Source organism: Thalassophryne amazonica, chromosome 21, assembly GCF_902500255.1.
Source record: "Thalassophryne amazonica chromosome 21, fThaAma1.1, whole genome shotgun sequence".
NCBI lineage: Eukaryota > Metazoa > Chordata > Actinopteri > Batrachoidiformes > Batrachoididae > Thalassophryne > Thalassophryne amazonica.
In genome coordinates this window covers 9,167,975-9,191,634 of record NC_047123.1, presented here as the reverse complement: position 1 = coordinate 9,191,634, position 23,660 = coordinate 9,167,975, and the positions used below count along the sequence as shown (strand labels likewise).

Sequence of the window (23,660 nt, the reverse complement as noted above, 5' to 3'; positions counted from 1 at the left end):
GCTTTTCACCCTGTCCATGAGTGGAAGCCCAGCTACCTGATGAAAGAATCTCATTTCCACCACTTGTATCTGTGACCTTGTTCTTTCAGTCATTACCCAAATTTCAAGACCATAGGTTAGGATATTGTGTGCTCTTATGGGAGCTGTGTTGTCTGGAGCATTAGCTCCTGGTAGGGACACCCTTTGCAAAGTAGTCTCCGGTGAGAAGACAGACAAAGGGCCATCCAGAAAGACCCTGTATGATGTATACATTTAAGAAATGAGTCATCACGCCTGGATTAGAGAGACCAGAGTTTCCTCCTGGAGTCAGGCCTGGGGGGGACTCACAGGTGAGCACCTGGCGGCCAGGTCTACCACCGCGGGGCTCGGTGAGTCCCAGGCGTTTGTTTGGGCCCATATATTCGTATGGCTCACTGGCACCAACAGCACTGTCAAAAAAAAATCTCCTGTTTTTAATGGTTTAAAAAATGGCTGCTGTGGTTGTCAAAAGAGATCTGTAAAATAAATAAATAATAATTTACAGAACAACCTATACATTTTACCATATGAAGCTGTTGTAATTTACAATAAATAAATAAACCATTTTAAACTAGTAGCTCCAATAGCTTGTTTTTGCACAGTTCTGTTTTTAAACTAATTATTTCTGATATATATATATAAGAATATCCCGGATCTTTTTAGGCCATTCTCCTTTAATTGATTATTTTAGAAATTACAACAGTCATCATATTATATTTTATTATATTTTTACAGAATTAGCTGTCTGGGTTGTTTTCTCCCTATAAACAATCGGACTTTTTATTTAATTTTTTTTTTTACAGTAAGCTTCCAGCAATGCAACAGAAAAAAACACTTTTAAGTTTAAACTTTTGGATTTCAAATACATATGTTGAATGTTTTTCTCTCCCCGAATTAAAAAAAAACGTGACTAATAACAATAATAACAACAATAATAATAATAATGTTGCTTTAATGAATTTCCACAAATGTGTGTGTGGACGTGATTTTTTTTTTTTTTTTTTTTTTTTTTTACAGCAGGTGTTTTTGGTTTCTGCCTGCCGCGTGCACTCTGGTGATGACGTCATGTGGATGCCGCCGAGCCGCGTGTCGCGGTCAGCTCCTCATCACCTCCTTCACTCGGGTTTTCATCAGGCCGACGCTGCGGACTCCTGACGGACGTTCAGCTCCCTGAACAACATGACTCTCCTCCTGCACCTCCTCTTGCTCCTCTGCGGCCTCCTGCCGCGCGCCGCCCCGCAGCGCGTCCACGCCCGCTCCTCGCAAATATCCGACCTGAAATCGAAAATCTCGGGGGTGGAGGAGCTCCTGGAGGAGTTCCGTAAGCAGCTCCAGCAGGAGCAGGCGTTCGCCAGGGCGGGAGAGGAGGCGGAGGACGTGTGCGTGGGAGACTTCAGCGCCTCCGCGGAGCGCATCATCCGCGCCAGGGCCTCCATCGAGCAGGGCGCCGCCTTCCTGTCGGCCCCGCAGCGCGTCTACACCTGGCGGGAGTGCGTGCACGCGTGCTGCGCGGAGCCGCACTGCACGGTGGCGGTGGTGCAGCTGCGCGCGCGCCGGCCCGGGGACGGTCTGAGCTGCTACCTGTTCAAGTGCACCTACCGGAGCGCAAACGTCTGCGCGTTCGCGCCGCAGCCCGGCTTCAGCACCTACAGCCGCGCGCCCACCAACTCCACGCACGGACCCGCCACCGTCAGGAGGCCCGCGGAGGAAGCTGACGACGAGGAGGAGGAGGCGCGAGGTGAGCATCCTGTGACGTCACACGTCTGACAGCACGCGGCACAGGTCAAAGATTATGTTTAAGCTACAGCTCAAAGCTTCAGGATCAAAGACCAGTGTTCGGTCAGCTGTCAGGATCACAGCGAAGAATTTAGTATTCAAGTTCAAAGTTGATGTTTAGGATCAAAGAAAATAGATTCTGCTCAAACATCAGGTACCAGTCAAAGATATCAGAGTTCAGTAATTGGGATCAAACTTCATCAGTAGGGGTTAAAAGTTCAGCCAGAGATGAGAGTTCATGTTCAAAGGTTATGTTTAGGGCAAAGTAAAATGGGTGACAGTAATCTAAAGGCAGAAAGATTGTGACACGATTAGTGTCTCATATATGCAGCCAGGATCAAATATGAGTAATCAAGATTGATGTACAGCAATCAGGATCAAAGGTCAGTTATCAGGATCAAAGGTTAGTGATCAGGATTTAAGGTAAGTGATCAGGATCAATGTGCCTCAATCATGATTAAAGATTAGCTATCAAGATCAAAGGTTTGTTGTCAGGATAGGAGGTCAGTGATCGGGATCGATGTACAACAATCAGTATCTAAGGATCGGGAAAAATTACATCAATCAGCATTAAAGGCCAGTGATCAATGTGCAACAATCATCATTAAATCATGATTAAAGATTATCAGGATCAAATGTTTGTTATTAGGATAGAAGGTCCGTGATCAGGATCAGTGTGCAACAGTCAGGATCTAAAGATCAGGAAGAAATACAACAATCATCATTAAAGGCCAGTGAATAGGATCCATGTGAAACAATCACGATTAAAGATTATCAGGATCAAATGTTTGTTATTAGGATAGAAGGTCAGTGATTAGGATCAGAGTGCAACAATCATGATTAAAGATTAGTTATCAGGATCAAAGGTTTGTTATCAGGATAGAGGGCCAGTGATCAGAATCAGTGTGTAACAATCAGTATTAAAGGTCAGTGATCTGGATCAAAGGGTAGTGATCAGGATCAATGTACAACACTCAGAATTTAAGGTTAAAGATCAGGATCAGGGTTTCCAAAAAGGGGAGAATAAGGAGAAGGATTCTTGGGGCCCAGAGAGGCAATTCAAAATCCCTGGCAGCGCCCCTGATCAGGATCGAAGATTACTGATCAGGATCAAAGGTCAGTGATCAGGATTCAAATTCAGCAGTTGGAATCAAAGATCACTATTCCAGGTTGAAAGGTCAGCATAATAATGAAATTAAATAAAATAAGAGCAATCAGAGATATCTGATGTCCACCAATCTGGATTCGGCTCACCTCCTAAATTCAGTGGACTCTTCCATCCCCTACTAATATCTATCTGTGGTGCAAATTTGGTGAGAATCTGTGAAGTAGTTTTGACATAATCCTTAAAAGCCTATATAAAGTGAAACTTGATCCAGAATCTGGATCCAGATCACCTCCAAAATTTAATGGAGTCTTCCATGGCCAAACATGCATCTGTGGTGAAAATTTTGTCAAAATCCGTGCAGTAGTTTTGGCGTAAACCTGCTAACAGACAGACAGACAGACAAATAAATGAATTTAGGTTATTTTATTATCTCCTTGGTGGATGTTGTAAGTGATCAAAAGTCAAGAACATGATCAAAGACGATAAGAAGATAGTGGATCTACTCTACGCTCTGGGTTTAGAATAAACCAACTTAGTGGCTGTTGGATATTTTATGTAATAAATATCTTCTTGAAACACTTGGTGACCTCTAACAGTAAGACCTTTTGGCTGCTCCCTTGTTTTCAGTTGGTGTTGATACAGCAGATCCAAGGTGTGTTTGCATGGATGTCCTTCCTGACGCAACTCCACATTATATGGAGAAATGTGTCAGGGGTGGGAGTTGAACCAGGAACCTGAAAAAGTTTACTATGAAAGTCATTTTTAAAGAATTTGACTGCTGCTTAGTGGACACACAGGTTTAACAAAGCAGGCGGTGAGACTTGCTGCTGAGCGAGTTAATGATTTAACTTTGGGTTTCCAGCCTTCCAGACCAGGTCCAGACGTCCAGGAGACATAAGGTCGCCTGTGTTATCGTGCAAAGCCTTAAGCGCCCTGTGGCTTTTTGTGTTTGGCACTAAAAGACAAATTTGACTGTTTTTGTTTTTATTTAGCCTTTCTTTTTGGTTTAGAAATGAAAGAACCTGAAAATCATTTCAACAATCACACCTGCTCCTAATCTCTATCATGCATGCTTTGATGTTTATTCCCTGCAACAGTCCCATAGCATGGTGGCCCTGAAGTGCAAAACACAACAGCAAATCACACAGCACAACAGCAAAAGAGAAACGACAACAACATTAACCAAAATGGAAAAGGTAGGTACCTTCGGGCAACACGAATCGTCGCTGATTGGACGGTGGTCCGTCCTGTCTTGATTTGCTGTTGTGCTGTGCGATTTGCTGTTGTGCTGTTCACTTCAGGGCCACCGTACCGACGTGACCAGCAGGTGGTAGACATGTATATGGGATATTCAATACGCAAAAAAAAACGCTTGTTTTATTGATCTGGTGCAGCAGCGTGTACTCGATTTCAACGAGTTCATCCTCATTAGCTCTCAGATTGTGTTGGAACGGAAAACAAATCATCCGAGTGTCTTATGGAATCACTCATATTAATTGTAGTGCAGTTGTTCCTTGTCGCGACTGGTTTTTGGGTTGGATGTTGCAGACTTGGACGAGCCTCCTCGCAGCGACGCGGGACAGGATGTGGTGATCCAGCTGCCCACAGACTGGGCGGTGCTGGACGGACGGGACAGCGTGGACGACCACGGCATCAGCCGCTATGAGTGGACCCTCGTCAAGGGCGACACAGCCGTCAACATGAAGGTAGGCTGTGATTGGGGTAACCATGGCGACATGCTCTGAGTAAACCAATGATATTTTTTCGTTGTGTTGCACAAATGCTATTGTTTCCTTTTTGTGGATCAGACGTTTGTGTCTGCAGGGCGGGCCGGGTCAAATAGCATTTTAGTGTTTGAAATAGATTAAGTCAACAGAGCAGCTCTGTAATACTTTGCCAACAGATATTAGAGTTTTTTTATGGACTCATAGATCCAATTAATCCTTTTTTTTTTTTTTCAATAATCATTCCACTTTAATTCATTAGCTTCCAATTTTTAAGACACTTGGTGGAATTGTCAGTGATTTGTGACCCTAGCATTGGGCCCTATCTTGGCAGTCAACAGCACGCTGTCTGAAACACACTTTGCAATGTCATTTGAGGCACATCCAAGTTCACGTTGCTATTTGCGTGCCGCATAATTTGACAAAAAACTAAAGTGAAGGACACAAAGGGGTTGTATCCAGTTACTGAAATAATCAGTGTGTTTTGGACTCTGATTAAATTGGGATTTGTCATTTACTTAAAAAGTTGGGAACACTCATATCTGGCACGTTGCTCTTTAGATGGCAGACTAATTGAGTGGTTTTCTTGTGAGGTAATCCACCACAGCTCCCTGAAGTGAAGCATTGTTGTCCCACATGGTGGACTAGCTTGTGTGGATTTTGTTTTCATTGAAGGACACCCATCCAGGGCTGTTGAAGGTCGCCGATCTCCAGGAAGGCATCTACACCTTCCAGATGACTGTTACCGACACAGTGGGTCAGAAGAGTTCTGACAATGTTTCTGTCACTGTGGTGGCACCAAAACACCAAGCAGAAGGTAATCCACTCACCACAAACGTATCACTTGTATCTGCCTTCACATATGTTGTATTGTTTTTTTTTGTTGTTGTTTTGATGATGATGTTCTGTCAAATAGGAGTAAAAACTTGATTTTAAAAGGAGTGACATTGTGTCTCTGGGTCCTCGGCATTTGAAAGACAATTGGGAGGAGCTTCTGGAGTTGTGAGGTCACTGAACACAGGTGTTTGGCGGTGCTGATATCTTTGCAGGAGAACAAAGGTCCAAGTCTTTAAGATCTTGGTGCTTCCTGTCTCACTGTACGGTTGTGAGACTTGGATGCTAACAAGTGTCCTAAGGCGATGACTGGATTTCTTTGGTACCAGGTCTGTTAGGCTGATGCTTGGGTACTGTTGAAATGACTTTAGGTCAAACAAATGGTTAATTAGGGAGACTCAGCTGAGGAATATCACTTTCATAACTTGAGGGAACATCAGCTATAACATTGTGGCCATGTGGCGTGTTGCACTGAGTTTCATCCAGCACACAGAAGGTTCAGTATTGAGGATCCCAGTGGTGGTGATGCACACATTTCACTTGGCTGCAGCAGATAGATGGTTACTTTCAAAAGATCCGGCTGTCTGCCTGGGCAGTTGTCATCCAGAACCAAAGGTGGTTCCATTGTGCCGTGGATGCAGCAACATGTGATCCCTGACCTGAATATGTGATTTGGAAGTCTCAGGATTTTGTATCGCAGCCTTATTCTTCATCTCAGGTGATCTTTGATCCTGATCCAGATCTTTGTTCACAATCACTCATGTTTGATTGCTGACCTTTGATCCTGAGCGTGATCTTTATTTCTGTTCACTCATCATTGACTTCTGTTACACAATCCTGATTTTTGATCCTGATCATTGAACTTTGATCCTGATCTTAGGTACTGATTGCTGAACTTTGATCCTGATCTTCTATTCAGCAGAGCAGGTAGCTCAATGGGTAGGAGCTGTGAATATCAATATATCAGCATTGATTTGATTCCTTGTGGTGCTACCTGTCCTTGGACAAGACACTTTGGGCACCAGTCTTGGCTGGGGAAGTCACCTGTAATGGACTGGCAGGCTCAGGGAGAGTCATGCTGCAGTGTCTGCAGCCAGTGGTCCTCACAGCCTGTGTAGAACTTATTTTTTCTTCTTGATCCTGATCACTTTTTGTCTTTGATCCTAATTTCTTCCCTCTGATCTTTGATCCTTGCTGTGGAAGTTTTGGTTTCATGTCTCGATCCTGTTATCAGAATCAAAGGAATTACCCTGAAGGGACAACTTCTGACCTTCAGTTCCAGCGATGGAACTAATCAACAGCCTTACAGGATCAACGGAATTACTCATAGATCAAAGGCATGGTGACAATAAAAGGATCCACCTGGTGAGCTAACGTAATGAGCTCACTCACCCAAAGTCCGTTTCTCCACTAAATGTCAGGTGGATTTCAGGTGGAGGTGATCGGGCTGGACACAGATCCACCGATGATCTACGTTCAGAAGCGACTTTTGACCGACACTCAGTTTTAATGTTGAGGAGTAACAGAGACGCGGTGTTCAGTGTGTACAGGTCACTGCTCAAACTATCAGTTCCAGTGTGACGACGGTTGCTGTGTTGACATCACCTACGCCTGTGACGGGAAGCAACACTGTCCAGACCGCTCAGACGAAGACTTCTGTCCAAACTGTAAGAAGGTTTTAGCCACTTCAAAAAGGCCAAATCATCACGTAGAGGAACAAAAATAATCACGTTACCCTGTTTTGGTGTTTATAGTCGACAGCAGGCGCAAGTCAGTGACCCACCCTGATGATCTACACAGACCTCATCAGCCCGAGGACACAGAAGAAGAGGCTGATGCCTCCATGCTCCAGGCTGGATCCAGAAAGACCGCGGAGAGCATCGGTTCAGCTCCTGCTCAGTCTCAGGACGGGACAAAGTCGGCTCCTCCTCCTGCACGAGCTCAGCAAAAGGTCTCAGACAGTCAAGGTTGGTTCTGTGTGTGTGTTTGGATGATGATGATCTCCATCTTCAGGCACCACTTCAGATTCCCGGGCTACACGTCTCTGTGGGCATCAGGTCTGGGAGCGTGTGGTGGTGCCACACATCGCTGTGGAACCAGCTTGAGTAACCAGGCAGAAAACTGCTCCATCTCCACTTCTCAAAAGTAATTTTTGTCTCAAATGTATAAAAAAATAAGATTTTTATTTCCAACTATTTCCAATTGATATTCCAACTGATATTCTGTGATTTCAAAGATTGTGTTCACATACAGTTGAAAATCAGTTGTACCCATTCTGGTTCATCTCATAAATATGAAACTCCATCGTCGCGTCGCTTTGGTAACAACAGAGAGGCATATTCGGTATCTGGATGTAGAAGCAGATGGAGCCTCTGCAGGCAGCCAGGGGTCGTGACCCTGAGCAACAGGAACAAAGCTGCTTTGTCCAAACGGCCACCTGATCCCTGACGTACGTCACCAGAGCAGGAGGGCTTTTCCACCACGTTCCCATCTTAGCCGGCTGAGGTGCACTCAGGAGTCCGTTCTTGGCAGATTTCTCGCACTGTCATCATCTTTGTGGGACACCTGAAAGTGTTTACAGACAAACGAGAGCAGCGCACTCATAGAGTACAAATCTCCGCCATCTACTTTCTAATTCCACAAATTTTTACCTTGGAAAAAAAATTCAAAGTCCTGTTAGAAATGGCCTTTCATAAGCTAAAATATAGATCAAAAGGGCTTTTCAATGTTAAAATCAAATATCTGCTAAATCTGCAATACGGATCAGATGCAGGTCAAACTTAGTCTGTTCACTGAGAGTGACCGTCTGCACCTCATTATCACAAATGAGAGTGACTGAGACACTTTTGATTGAGATATAATGCAAAATGTACACCAAATGGGCTTTTCAATGTTAAATTCAAATGTCCACAAAATCCTCAATCCAGATCAAATTCGGTCAGGTCATAGTGAGTGCCAGTCTGCACCTCGCTTTCAAATATGAGAGTGATTGAGGCACTTTTGATTAAGATGTAATGTAAAATATACATTAAATGGGGTTTTCAGTGTTAAATTTAAATGGCCACAAAATCCACAATCCAGATCAGATCCAGATCAAATACGGTCAGGTGATAGTGAGTGCCAGTCTGCACCTCACTTTCAAATATGAGAGTGATTGAGGCACTTTTGATTAAGATATAATGTAAAATATACATTAAATGGGGTTTTCAGTGTTAAATTTAAATGGCCACAAAATCCACAATCCAGATCAGATCCAGATCAAATTCGGTCAGGTCATAGTGAGTGCCAGTCTGCACCTCACTTTCAAATATGAGAGTGATTGAGGCACTTTTGATTAAGATATAATTTAAAATATACATTAAATGGGGTTTTCAATGTTAAATTTAAATGGCACAAACTCCACAATCCAGATCAGATCCGGATCAAATGCGGTCAATCAATCAATCAATCAATTTTTTTTTATATAGCGCCAAATGTGTAACTAAACATTTTCTTAAATGTTCAGCAAAAATATTTAACTCAACATGTAGTGTTTACATAAATGCAAATTGTTTAGCTATATGATTAATTAATCAATCAATCAATCAATTTTTTTATATAGCGCCAAATCACAACAAACAGTTGTCCCAAGGCGCTTTATATTGTAAGGCAAGGCCATACAATAATTATGTAAAACCCCAACGGTCAAAACGATCCCCTGTGAGCAAGCACTTGGCTACAGTGGGAAGGAAAAACTCCCTTTTAACAGGAAGAAACCTCCAGCAGAACCAGGCTCAGGGGAGGGGCAGTCTTCTGCTGGGACTGGTTGGGGCTGAGGGAGAGAACCAGGAAAAAGACATGCTGTGGAGGGGAGCAGAGATCGATCACTAATGATTAAATGCAGAGTGGTGCATACAGAGCAAAAAGAGAAAGAAACAGTGCATCATGGGAACCCCCCAGCAGTCTACGTCTATAGCAGCATAACTAAGGGATGGTTCAGGGTCACCTGATCCAGCCCCAACTATAAGCTTTAGCAAAAAGGAAAGTTTTAAGCCTAATCTTAAAAGTAGAGAGGGTGTCTGTCTCCCTGACCTGAATTGGGAGCTGGTTCCACAGGAGAGGAGCCTGAAAGCTGAAGGCTCTGCCTCCCATTCTACTCTTACAAACCCTAGGAACTACAAGTAAGCCTGCAGTCTGAGAGCGAAGCGCTCTATTGGGGTGATATGGTACTATGAGGTCCCTAAGATAAGATGGGACCTGATTATTCAAAACCTTATAAGTAAGAAGAAGAATATTAAATTCTATTCTAGAATTAACAGGAAGCCAATGAAGAGAGGCCAATATGGGTGAGATATGCTCTCTCCTTCTAGTCCCCGTCAGTACTCTAGCTGCAGCATTTTGAATTAACTGAAGGCTTTTTAGGGAACTTTTAGGACAACCTGATAATGAATTACAATAGTCCAGCCTAGAGGAAATAAATGCATGAATTAGTTTTTCAGCATCACTCTGAGACAAGACCTTTCTAATTTTAGAGATATTGCGTAAATGCAAAAAAGCAGTCCTACATATTTGTTTAATATGCGCTTTGAATGACATATCCTGATCAAAAATGACTCCAAGATTTCTCACAGTATTACTAGAGGTCAGGGTAATGCCATCCAGAGTAAGGATCTGGTTAGACACCATGTTTCTAAGATTTGTGGGCCCAAGTACAATAACTTCAGTTTTATCTTAGTTTAAAAGCAGGAAATTAGAGGTCATCCATGTCTTTATGTCTGTAAGACAATCCTGCAGTTTAGCTAATTGGTGTGTGTCCTCTGGCTTCATGGATAGATAAAGCTGGGTATCATCTGCGTAACAATGAAAATTTAAGCAATACCGTCTAATAATACTGCCTAAGGGAAGCATGTATAAAGTGAATAAAATTGGTCCTAGCACAGAACCTTGTGGAACTCCATAATTAACCTTAGTCTGTGAAGAAGATTCCCCATTTACATGAACAAATTGTAATCTATTAGACAAATATGATTCAAACCACCGCAGCGCAGTGCCTTTAATACCTATGGCATGCTCTAATCTCTGTAATAAAATTTTATGGTCAACAGTATCAAAAGCAGCACTGAGGTCTAACAGAACAAGCACAGAGATGAGTCCACTGTCCGAGGCCATAAGAAGATCATTTGTAACCTTCACTAATGCTGTTTCTGTACTATGATGAATTCTAAAACCTGACTGAAACTCTTCAAATAGACCATTCCTCTGCAGATGATCAGTTAGCTGTTTTACAACTACCCTTTCATGAATTTTTGAGAGAAAAGGAAGGTTGGAGATTGGCCTATAATTAGCTAAGATAGCTGGGTCAAGTGATGGCTTTTTAAGTAATGGTTTAATTACTGCCACCTTAAATGCCTGTGGTACATAGCCAACTAACAAAGATAGATTGATCATATTTAAGATCGAAGCATTAAATAATGGTAGGGCTTCCTTGAGCAGCCTGGTAGGAATGGGGTCTAATAAACATGTTGATGGTTTGGATGAAGTAACTAATGAAAATAACTCAGACAGAACAATCAGAGAGAGAGAGTCTAACCAAATACCGGCATCACTGAAAGCAGCCAAAGATAACGATACGTCTTTGGGATGGTTATGAGTAATTTTTTCTCTAATAGTTAAAATTTTGTTAGCAAAGAAAGTCATGAAGTCATTACTAGTTAAAGTTAATGGAATACTCAGCTCAATAGAGCTCTGACTCTTTGTCAGCCTGGCTACAGTGCTGAAAAGAAACCTGGGGTTGTTCTTATTTTCTTCAATTAGTGATGAGTAGAAAGATGTCCTAGCTTTACGGAGGGCTTTTTTATAGAGCAACAGACTCTTTTTCCAGGCTAAGTGAAGATCTTCTAATTAGTGAGACGCCATTTCCTCTCCAACTTACGGGTTATCTGCTTTAAGCTACGAGTTTGTGAGTTATACCACGGAGTCAGGCACTTCTGATTTAAAGCTCTCTTTTTCAGAGGAGCTACAGCATCCAAAGTTGTCTTCAATGAGGATGTAAAACTATTGACGAGATACTCTATCTCACTTACAGAGTTTAGGTAGCTACTCTGCACTGTGTTGGTATATGCACCTCGCTTTCAATATGAGAGTGATTGGGGTACTTTTGATTAAGATATAATGTAAAATATACATTAAATGGGGTTTTCAGTGTTAAATTTAAATGGCCACAAACTCCACAATCCAGATCAGATCCGGATCAAATGCGGTCAGGTGATAGTGAATGCCAGTCTGCACCTCACTTTCAAATATGAGAGTGACTGGGGCACTTTTGATTAAGATATAATGTAAAATATACATTAAATTGGGTTGTCAATAACTCAGCCACATGGGGTGTGCAGCCAGTACATTCTGAGTGCCGGTCCCAAGCCCGGATAAATGAGGAGGGTTGCGTCAGGAAGGGCATCTGGCGTAAAACAAGCCAACCCAACTATGCAGACTCAGAATCAAATTCCCATACCGGATCGCTCGCGGCCCGGGTTAACAACGTCCACCACCAGTTCTATTGCTCAACAGGGTGCCGGTGGAAATTGGGCTACTGCTGGGCGAAGACGACGAAGAAGAGGAGGAAAACGTTGCCACGAATAGCGGGAGAAGAAGAAAACTAGAAGGTTGGAAATGAGAGTGGGGACTTTGAATGTTGGTAGTATGACTGGTAAAGGGAGAGAGCTGGCTGATATGATGGAAAGGAGAAAGGTAGACATATTGTGTGTGCAAGAGACCAAGTGGAAGGGAAGTAAGAGCAGGAGCATCGGCAGTGGGTACAAGTTGTTGTACCATGGTGAGGACAGGAAGAGAAATGGTGTTGGGGTCATTTTAAAGGAAGAGTATGTTAAAAGTGTGTTGGAGGTTAAGCGAGTGTCTGACAGGGTGATGAGTGTGAAGTTGGAAATTGAAGGGGTGATGATGAATGTCATCAGTGCATATGCCCCACAGGTAGGTTGTGAGATGAAGGAGAAAGAAGATTTCTGGAGTGTATTAGATGAGGTGGTGGAGAGTGTGCCCAAGCATGAAAGAGTGGTGATAGGAGCAGACTTCAATGGGCATGTTGGTGAAGGGAACAGAGGTGATGAGGAAGTAATGGGTAGATATGGTATCAAGGATAGGAATGGGGAAGGACAGATGGTAGTTGATTTTGCAAAAAGGATGGAAATGGCTGTGGTGAATACCTACTTTAATAAAAGGGAGGAGCACAGGGTAACATATAAGAGTGGAGGAAGGTGCACACAGGTGGACTACATTCTTTATAGGAGATGCAGGCTAAAAGAAATCACAAACTGTAAGGTGGTAGCAGGAGAGTGTCACTAGACAGCATAGGATGGTTGTTTGTAGGATGACTTTAGAGGTAAAGAAGAAGAAGAGAGTGAGAGCTCAACAAAGGATCAGATGGTGGAAGCTGAAGGAGGAAGACTGTTGTGTGAAATTTAGCAAGCAGGTGAGAGAAGCACTAGTTGGAGGGGAAGCAATTTTGGACAACTGGAAAAGTACTGCAGATGTGGTGAGGGAGACAGCTAGGGCAGTACTGGGTATGACATCTGGACAGTGGAAGGAAGACAAGGAGACTTGGTGGTGGAATGAAGAGGTCCAGGAAAGCATAAGGAGAAAGAGGTTGGCGAAAAAGTTTTGGGAAAGTCAGAGAGATGAAGAAAGTAGGAGTACAAGGAGATGCGGCGTAAGGCGAGAAGAGAAGTGGCAAAAGCACAGGAAAAGGCATATTGCGAGCTGTACAAGAAGTTGAATAGTAAGGAAGGAGAAAAGGACTTGTACCGATTGGCCAGACAAAGGGACAGAGCTGGAAAGGATGTGCAGCAGGTTAGGGTGGTAAAAGATGCACATGGTAATGTGCTGACAAGTGAGGAGTGTGTGCTGAGAAGGTGGAGGGAATATTTTGAAGAGTTGATGAATAAAGAAAATGAGCGAGAGAAAAGGCTAGATGATGTGGCGAGAGTAAATCAGGAAGTAAAAGAGATTAGCAAGGAAGAAGTGAGGGCTGCTATGAAGAGGATGAAGAGTGGAAAGGCAGTTGGTCCAGATGACATTCCAATGGAAGCATGGAAATGTCTAGGAGAGATGGCAGTAGAGTTTCTAACCAGATTGTTTAATAAAATCTTGGAAAGTGAGAGGATGCCTGAGGAGTGGAGACGAAGTGTGCTGGTTCCTATTTTCAAGAACAAGGGTGATGTGCAGAGCTGCAGTAACTACAGAGGCAGAGAGCTGATCAGCCACAGCATGAAGTTATGGGAAAGAGTAGTAGAAGCTAGGCTTAGAAAACAGGTGAAGATCTGTGAGCAGCAATATGGTTTCATGCCGAGAAAGAGCACTACAGATGCAATGTTTGCTCTGAGAATACTGTTGGAAAAGTACAGAGAAGGACAGAAAGAGTTACATTGTGTGTTTGTGGACTTAGAAAAAGCTTATGATAGGGTGCCAAGAGAAGACTTGTGGCATTGTATGAGGAAGTCTGGAGTGGAAGAGAAGTATTTTAGGGTAGTGCAGGACATGTACAAGAATAGTGTGACAGCGGTGAGATGCGCAGTCGGAATGACAGACTCATTCAAGGTGGAGGTGGGATTACACCAAGGATCAGCTCTGAGTCCTTTCTTGTTTGCAGTGGTGATGGACAGGTTGACAGATGAGATCAGACAGGAGTCCCCATGGACTATGATGTTTGCAGATGACATTGTGATCTGTAGTGAGAGTAGAGAGCAAGTTGAGTCTAGTCTGGAGAAGTGGAGATATGCTTTGGAGAGAAGGGGAATGAAAGTCAGTAGAAGCAAGACTGAGTACATGTGTGTGAATGAGAGGGAGCCCAGTGGAATAGTGCAGTTACAAGGAGTAGAAGTGGTGAAAGTAGATGAGTTTAAATATTTGGGGTCAACTGTTCAAAGTAATGGAGAGTGGGGTAGAGAGGTGAAGAAGAGAGTGCAGGCAGGGTGGAGTGGGTGGAGACAGGTGGCAGGAGTGATTTGTGACCGAAGAATATCAGCAAGAGTGAAGGGGAAAGTTTACAAAACAGTAGTGAGACCAGCTATGTTGTATGGTTTAGAGACAGTGGCACTAACAAAAAGACAGGAGGCAGAGCTGGAGGTGGCAGAGCTGAAGATGTTGAGATTCTCTTTGGGAGTGACAAGAATGGACAAGATTAGGAATGAACATATCAGAGGGACAGCTCAGGTGGGACGGTTTGGAGACAAAGTCAGAGAGGCAAGATTGAGATGGTTTGGACATGTGCAGAGGAGGGACCCAGGGTATATAGGGAGAAGGATGCTGAGGATGGAGCCACCAGGCAGGAGGAGAAGAGGGAGACCAAAGAGGAGGTTCATGGATGTACTGAGAGAGGACATGCAGGTGGTTGGTGTGACAGAGGAAGATACAGAGGACAGGGTGAGATGGAAACGATTGATCTGCTGTGGCGACCCCTAACGGGAACAGCCGAAAGACAAAGAAGAAGAAGAAATTGGGTTGTCAATGTTAAATTTAAATGGCCACAAAATCTGTAATCTGGATCGGATCCGGTGTTGCCGACCGAACATTCCCGCCCTGCCTTCACAGATATCTGAAGCTTTTGTACTACAATCATTTCCACATATATTCAGCCTTATTTCATCATAAAAGACGGAGGAAGTGAACAGAGCGCCGCAGCTACATGAGCTGCTAGCTGATGCGTTCACTGTGCGTCAGTTATTTCAAAATGTCACAGAGTATCGCCTTGTTTCTGCTTAAAACTGACTTTAGAATGATTTAAGAGGTCTTACTTTGTCATCTGATGGTTAATAATCCCATTAATCCATTTGATCGCTTTGGGTGAAGAGAGTCCATCTCAGACGAGCTGTTGAGGTCCAAAATGATACATGCGCAGTGGAGGCAGGGCGGACCAATTTTTAGGGGCGGACCAGGGGGTCTGCACCAGTTCAAACTTTGTCAGTTGATAAAGGACACCATCCTACATAATACTCAAAAATATGAAAGAAATTTGGTCTTTTTTGACAGTTATGAATTTTTGAAAATTCATTTTTCTGACTTTGCCCTTTGACCTATGACCTTGAAAATTGAATCAGTTCTTTCCTATCAGAATATGAAACATCAGTAAAAATGTCTTAACGATATGTGAAAAATTGTGAGTTACAGGCTGTTCACAAACAAACAAACAGGGATGAAAACATAATCTCTTTCAACTTTGTTGGCGAAGGTAAATGGTAAATGGACTGCTTTTATATAGCACTTTTCCATCTGCATCAGACGCTCAAAGCACTTTACAATAATGCCTCACATTCTCCCCAATGTCAGGTGCAGTTATTATTATTTCCTCAGTCATTCCCTGAAATATTGAGGGACCTGACTTGTGTGTGTTACACTAAAATGGACAAACGCTACAACTGAAAACTAAATTACAACTACAGAAAAATTCTGCAATAAATTCTACATACCAATTTATTATAATAAGTAAAAGCTCTTTTACTCAAAGAAGAGACTGAACAAACTTTTAAAATGTTATCTACTTAATAACTTGTGAACCATCTGTCATCATTTATTGATCCACTCTTTCTGGGCCTTCCCCTGCCTCTCTTTGAGATTCCTTTGGACACATCTGGCACTGACCTCACTCACCTCGACCCCTTTTCTGTGAATTTATGTTTCCATCAGATGCAGAAGCACCTGACTCCTCTTCAGGTGTGAGGAGGAGTCAGTGAAGGTAACAACATGGATGAGGAGCTGATGAACAGTGCAGTCTCCCATGTCCAATTACTTTTGGTCCCAGAAACAGTGAGGAATGTGCACAAAAACCTGCTCTAGTATGCGCACTTCAGAAATTATTTAAATTATTATTTGATTTCATGTTTTCATAGTAATTATTTTCACTTTGGACAAAAATGAATTTAATGGGTTTGCAGTATTTGTTTACAACGGTGACACCATCACAGGCTAACCAGGTACATAATGCGATTGTATGGGGCAAGCTAAAAAAAAAAACGAAAAAACACTCACAGTAAAAAAAAAAAAAAAAGTTTGGCTGTCACTGAACAGGCACCTTATAATAAGTCAGTGGACAGCAGCGCCACCAAATGGACTGGAGGCTAATGTAAGCGGCTATCAGCTATCTTAAAAAGTTTCTACCCTGTATGGGATCTTTGTCACACTGCCACACTCTTCTAATGGTGCTGTTTTTGCCTATTCAGCCATGATAAGAAGGAATTTTCTGAGAGTTGCTAGCTTGCCCCGCTCACCTACACCACATAGGCTGGTAGCGTTGACACGGTTTGTATTTGAAATCAGTATTGTGCGGATTAAATTTTGTTTTGGTGCCAACTGAAAAGATAAACTCCAAAACATCTAAAACTAGAACCCATGTTGAAAAATGTTGTTGTCCCGCTTTAAGATTAGCAGGGCGCTAACAGGTTAGAAATCTCTGCTTTCTGTCTCAACAACAGCGTGGTGCTTTGTTTACATTAGTAATTGCGTATTTTTTTGTGTTGTAGATCTGTGTGTAGCGTCTCCAGTTGTCGGACCATGTAAAGGCACCTTCCCGCGCTGGTACTACGACCGCGAAGCAGGACTGTGCAAACACTTCCTGTATGGCGGTTGCCAGGGCAACCACAACAATTTCCTCCAGGAAGTTGATTGTGTCGCTGAATGTATACAAAAAGGTGAGAATCTGCTTCTTCTTTTCCACTTCAGATTTATCTGTATATCTGAAACACAACACGTGATTATTATTATTATTGTTATTAATTTAATTAGGTGCAGACTTAAATCCAGCAACTGTGGCCCCTCCCATCACCAGACAGACAGAGACCGGTAAAAGCACAAACATTTCACTGAGTGTGACGCATCAGCGGCTCAGCCTTAACTTCCTCATTTGTATTTGTACTTTTGTTGAAGTTGCTCCTGAAGCTTCCCAGAGCCAATCCCGGAATGGCGTCACCATCAGCAAATCTTTTCCATCAATGGGAGGACATCCCATCCCAGAGTCAGGTCAGGACAGGTTCTTGCCAACACCACACCAGCTTCATTATCTCTGACCTTTCTGGTATATAACCCTGATTTAGCTCGTATATAATATATGGGTTAAGTCAACCTTATTCCAAGCTACATGTAATAACTTGAAAATCAGACCTGAGAGAAGGAAGAAGTGTCCGTTTCAGCGACATTCATACAAAATCCTTTCTGCAGGGCTGTGCGGACTTGTCTGTTATTTGACTTTTAGAACATAACCACTGCTAAAGAAGCAGAAAGTAACACTGTGTCTGATTTGCCACATTTCATATAACCACACCTGCTCCTAATCCATCATCAATCCAGCATCTACTAACCATCCAGCTGGTGGCAGATACCTCTGGTGGTTATCACACAGGCAAAATAAAGTTGCTGTTTGGGTTGATCTGGTGCATCAAAGGTTTGCTCAGTTTTAATGAGTTTATCCTCATCTGACTTTCATTTGGTAAGTAACTGTGCCAGTCCATGGAGCCTGTTAGAGCTCAGAATTTAAGAAGAGTAGGTCCTGATTAGTACTTGACTGAGAGACCACTTTGGAATGTCAGGAGTTGTATGCGTGTTTTGCCACATAGAACTGGAGTTGGGACAATATACAGCATAAAATGTGTGTCAAATCCCAATGTGGAATCAAAATGATGGATGTTATATTGTTTCTGAGCTCGCTTGGTAACTTTCTGGAAGTCTGTATGTTACCAACTCACCCACCCGCTTGGGTACATGTCTAGGCTTTTGTAAAGCCAAGGAATTCAGATTTCTGCTTCAGTTCAATGTCAACTTGAATAACAGATATCTCAAGTTTGCATGATTTGCTCTTGTAATCATGCATCAAAGGCCACGGATGCACACAACCATGGACAAGGCCTTTTTCTGTAGTTTCTTTCCTGCAGTGGATGGTACTAAAAAAAAAACACAGGCCTGAGCGAGGAGGGTCACAAATATTATTGATCTACGGTGCATCCAGAAAGTATTCACAGTGCTTCACTCTTTCCACATTTCTATGGATGAAAATTTTTTCCTCAAAATTCTACACACAGTGCCCCATAATGACAATGTGGAAAAGGTTTTTTGATATTTTTGCAAATTTACTAAAAATAAAAAAACAAAGAATGTACGTAAGTGTTCACAGCCTTTGCCATAAAGCTGAAAATTTAACTCAGGTGCCTTCTGTTTCCACTGATCATCCTTGAGATGTTTCCACAACTTAATTGGAGTCCACCTGTGGTAAATTTAGTTGATTGGACATGATTTGAAAAGACACACATCTGTCTACATATAAGGTCCCACAGCTGACAGTACATGTCAGAGCACAAACCACACATGAAGTCAAAAGAATTGTCTGTAGACCTCCAAGAGATCTCGAGGCACAAATCTGGGGAAGGATACAGAAACGCTGGCCGCCCGTCTAAACTGAGCGATCGGGGGAGAAGGGCCTAGAGGTGACCAAGAGCCCGATGGTCAGTCTGTCAGAGCTCCAGTATTCCTCTGTGGAGAGAGGAGAACCTTCCAGAAGGACAACCATCTCTGCAGCAATCCACCAATCAAGCCTGTATGGTAGAGTGGCAAGACGGAAGCCACTCCTTAGTAAAAGACACATGGCAGCCCACCTGGAATTTGGCAAAAAAGTACCCGAAGGACTCTGATTATGAGAAACAAAATTCTCTGGTCTGATGAGTCAAAGGTTGAACTCTTTGGCGTCATGTTTGGAGGAAACCAGGCACCATCCCTACAGTGAAGCATGGTGGTGGCAGCATCATGCTGTGGGAATGTTTTTCAGCAGCAGGAACTGGGAGACTAGTCAGGATTGAGGGAAAGATGAATGCAGCAATGTACAGAAACATCCTGGATGAAAACCTGCTCCAGATCACTCTTGACCTCAGACTAGGGTGACAGTTCATCTTTCAGCAGGACAATGACCCTAAGCACACAGCAAAGATATCAAAGGAGTGGCTTCAAGACAACTCTGTGAATGTCCTTGAGTGGCCCAGCCAGAGCCCAGACCTGAATCTAATTGAACATCTCTGGAGAGATCTGAAAATGTCTGTGCACTGATGTTCCCCATCCAACCTGATGGAGCTTGAGAGGTGCTGCAAAGAGGAATGGGCCAAACTGTCCAAAGATAGGTTCACCAAGCTTGTGGCATCACATTCAAGAAGACTTGAGGCTGTAATTGCTGCCAAAGGTGCAACAACAAAGTATTGAACAAAGGGTGTGAATACTTATGTACACGTGATTTCTTAGTTCTTTATTTTTATAAATTTGAAAAAAATTTAAAAACTTTTTCATGTTGTCATTATGGGGTGTTGTGAGTAGAATTTTGTGGGGAAAAAATGAATTTACTCCATTTTGGAATAAGACTGTAACATAACAAAATGTGGAAAACATGAAGCACTGTGAATACTTTCCGGATGCACCGTACATCTGTTCTGTCCCACTATCAGCAGAGCTATAATACCTGTTTGTGCCCTTGGACAAGACACTTTGTCTGTATTGTCTCAGTCCACCCAGCTGTAAATGGGTGGCGACCCCAACTGGGGAAGTAATCTGAGAAGGAGTGGCATCCCAGATCATTTTGAATGAACAACTCTTATAGAAATAACACACCCGTTGTTTAATTTCCATCTCGTGGTCCTGCTGCAGGTGCGATTCTTCCACTGGCGCTGGGCCTCATCATCACCGCTCTCCTCCTCCTCATGATTGGCTGCCGCCTCCGACTCGTCCGCCACAGGCTGAAGAAAGCCCGACCCCTGACCACGGAGGAGTCTGATTACCTCATCAACGGCATGTACCTGTAGCCTCTCAGGTGGGGGGGGTGCACGTGTCACCAGATGAGGGGCCGCCTGAACCAGGCGTCGTCACCAGAGCTGGGACGTTTCCTGTTTGCACCGTGCTGTACTTGCAGTCCACTTTTTTAAAATGTGTCCTCATGTCAGGTTGGAACCTCTTCTTCTTTATGTTCACCCCCCAAAAAATCTGCTGCTGATAACAGACGCTGCCTTCAAAGCCATACACCGATCCCTGTACTTTTAAAGTTATATAGTTTTAGGAAACACTTTTTTTTAGCTTGTGACGGCAGATTTAGCACTTAAAAGTCAATATTGAAATATTTGTTTAATCAGACTTTTTTCTCTTAATCATACATCTTTCTCTTTTTCTGATGTCCTTGATTCCACATACGTATATAACTTTTTGTTCTATTAAATATTTGAATTGTATTCATTTGTGTGATTTTTACCAGAGAAAATGAAGGAATAACTTCTTTTTTTAAGTTGGGCTCTGTGATTGTGGGTTTGTTTTTCTTTCTTGACTGTAGTAGCATTGGGAGATTAAAACACGTTACTGTCTTGGCGGTTTGTCACTTCAGAGATTTGACTAAAAAGCAGTGTATATTTTAGCCTTTGATTATTCCAAGTGTGCATAAAGTGTTTAACACCCCCACCACCCCTTTTCCAGGCATTTTTTTTTTCATTCATAGAAATTGGCCCCCAAAAAATTTTTAAAAGTCCCTTTTAACATTGAAACAATTCTCAAAAATTCATAAAGCTGTCGAGAAAGATCAAATTTCTTTGATATTTGACAGCGTATGTAGGATGGTATACTTTATCGACTGACAAAGTTTGGTCCGGATCTGATCTGGATTAGAGATTTTGTTGCCATTTGAAAACCTCATTTAATGTATATTTTACATTATATCATAATCAAACGTGCCCCAGTCACACTCATATTTTAAAGTGAGGTGCAGACTGACACTATCACCTGACAAAGATTGATCCAGATCTGATCCGGATTGTGGATAATGTGGATATTTGAATTTAATATTGAAAAGCCCATTTGGTGAACATTTTGCATTATATCTCAATCAAAAGTGACTCAATCACTCTCATGTTACTGTATGTAAAACATACATTACTAGCTGACTTACCTGTTCTATGCACGGGTAACAGGTGAATTTTATCCATGTCATTGTATATTTCGTGTCACTTTAGTTAAGGTGTAGTAAGTTACATTGCATTGTGTGTATGTTGTCATTCATTTTCATAGAGCAATTTATGGCATTCATGAGACTCAAGTGAATGATGATTAAAAAGGTGATAGCATGTCATCTCACAGCATTGATCTGGCAGCCGTACACATAAAGTACATTTTAATAGAAAAAAACGCACACCTTAATTGGGCACATGCTGACACATTTGGATTCTAACTGAAGTGCACCCTAGTCAACTGATACTACGTAGTAAGTAAAGTGTGATGCTTGCTACCTGACTTGAAAAATAAGGGCTCCAGTGAGTGGGTTGTGATCTGATATATAAGGCTGACCATGTGTGTGCATGTGTTCGCGTATGCTTTCGTCAGGGCCCCAGTCACCATACCAAGTTTGGCGTCGACTGCTTAATACTAGGGAAGCTGCAACCATTACCTTTGCACCCCCCGACTAAACCAAACCAACTGTTTCAGGTTCCTTAGATGTTCCCAAAAATAAAAACTGGCCTCAAGCCAGTTATCCAAGATGGCCACCAAAAGTTTTTTTTTTTCACTAAAACACTTTTACACAACATATAAACAACTTAAATATCACAGAGATTCAATGAGAAGACCATTGCAGGTCACAGCAAACTCATTTGTGCCTAAATTCATTCATCGGTTTAGGATTCAAAATGGCGTCCAAAATGGCCACCAATAGACCCTTATTAAAATACATAGTCGGAACAAACAATAGACTTAATAATGACAGAAATCATTGGTGTTTAAGTGGGGAAATGCATTCCTGTGCATTTTAACAGACGGGAATGCACCAAATTGCACCATTTTCTAGAAAAATGGTGCAATTTGGTTTCCCAGACCCCCCCCCCAAGTCAATATTGCTCCCCCAACTTTAAAAAGGGTTGACTCCCAAGTGTGATCTAAAGTATACATGATTTAGACCTGGTTTGACTATGCATTAGAAATTTGGTGTTTGCGTTAATAAAAAAAAACAGTGGGGGGGAGCAGAATTTGGTGCTACCCCCCGCTGTGCATAGTGAACACACACGGTGCCACATACATACATAGCCTTATATATAGATAGATAGATATAATGTAAACAATACATTAAATGTGGTTTTCAGTGTTAAATTTAAATGGTCCTAAATGTGTAATCTAGAACAGATCTGGATCGAATATTGTCCGTCGATAAAGGATTACCATCCTACATAAAACTCTCAAATATGAAAGAAATCCAATCTTTTTAGCAGAGTTATGAATATTTGAAAATTTGTTTGGGATTTTTCCTGAGTTTGACCTTGAAAATTGAATCAGTTCTTGCCCATCAGAATATGAATCCTCTGTAAAAATTTCATGATATATTGTATAATTGTGGGTCACAATTTGGAGCATTCAACAAGTAACCGAGGAAGAGTTCTAACATCACAAGGCCACAGAAAATTATTTTGCTTAAAATGTCACATCTTCTCAGGTGTTGGTTTTGTCTTCTTTCAAAGTGCTGCCTTCCTCCATGTGAGATATTAAAGTTTGTTATAAAGCAGAATGTTTTACTGTGTATCATCAGAGTGCTTTACACACAGTGTTTCTTCAGCACATGAATTGGTGGACTTAAGTTCACAGACTAAAACCATAAATTTACCCCTAATGTACAGATTCCAGTTTATCAAACATATGGAGGACTTAAAATAGTATAACTTTTATTTAATATTTTCAGTTTACATGCATAAACTGGAATGACTTTTTAAACCACATGGAAAAAGCTTCTGAATAACTGCTATAATTTAGGGTTTATCAACCTTTGGTTCAAGGCCTTATTCAAAGAAAAAGTGAAACAGTGCCACCTTGTGTTTACGGGCAGGAAAAACAAGAGTCATCAGGAGATGACGCATCCCCTAAAAGGTGCCAAAGGGAGGCGGTTAAGCTTTGGGCTTGAGACCAGAGAATCCTCAGTTCAAATCCCAGCCTGACCAGAAAATCACTAAGGGCCCTTGGGCAAGGCCCTTAATTCCTGAGTTGCTCCTGGTGCGTAGTGAGCGCCTTGTATAGCAGCACCCTGACGTCGGTGTGTGTTTGTGTGAATGTGAGGCATCATTGTAAAGCGCTATGTAAACGCAGTCCTTTTTTTTTTAAATCACAAACAAATGCACATAAAAACAGAAGTTTGGGACCAATAAAATTTGACATCACTGACGGTCCAA

At 42.2% G+C, this 23,660-nt stretch overlaps 1 protein-coding gene across 1 annotated transcript; it reads left to right on the top strand.

The window, feature by feature from the left end:
- Window positions 1–1,119: 1,119 nt before the first annotated feature.
- Window positions 1,120–20,696, top strand: lrp11 (low density lipoprotein receptor-related protein 11). The gene is made up of 9 exons (XM_034162645.1): window positions 1,120–1,756; window positions 4,451–4,608; window positions 5,302–5,443; window positions 7,002–7,127; window positions 7,215–7,427; window positions 16,968–17,135; window positions 17,230–17,286; window positions 17,371–17,463; window positions 20,122–20,696. The coding sequence occupies exons 1-9, from the start codon at window positions 1,198–1,200 to the stop codon at window positions 20,274–20,276; spliced, it is 1,671 nt and encodes a 556-aa protein (XP_034018536.1). The 5' UTR covers window positions 1,120–1,197; the 3' UTR covers window positions 20,277–20,696.
- The last annotated feature ends 2,964 nt before the right edge of the window (window positions 20,697–23,660 follow it).

What these genes read in the sequence shown, in the direction of transcription:
- lrp11 (XM_034162645.1), top strand. Translation starts at nt 1,198, where the DNA reads ATGACTCTCCTCCTGCACCTCCTCTTGCTCCTCTGCGGCCTCCTGCCG. An exon ending in ACACAGCCGTCAACATGAAG is followed by an intron (nt 4,609 to 5,301) that starts GTAGGCTGTGAT and finishes TTTTCATTGAAG; the next exon opens with GACACCCATCCAGGGCTGTT. An exon ending in ACATCCCATCCCAGAGTCAG is followed by an intron (nt 17,464 to 20,121) that starts GTCAGGACAGGT and finishes GTCCTGCTGCAG; the next exon opens with GTGCGATTCTTCCACTGGCG.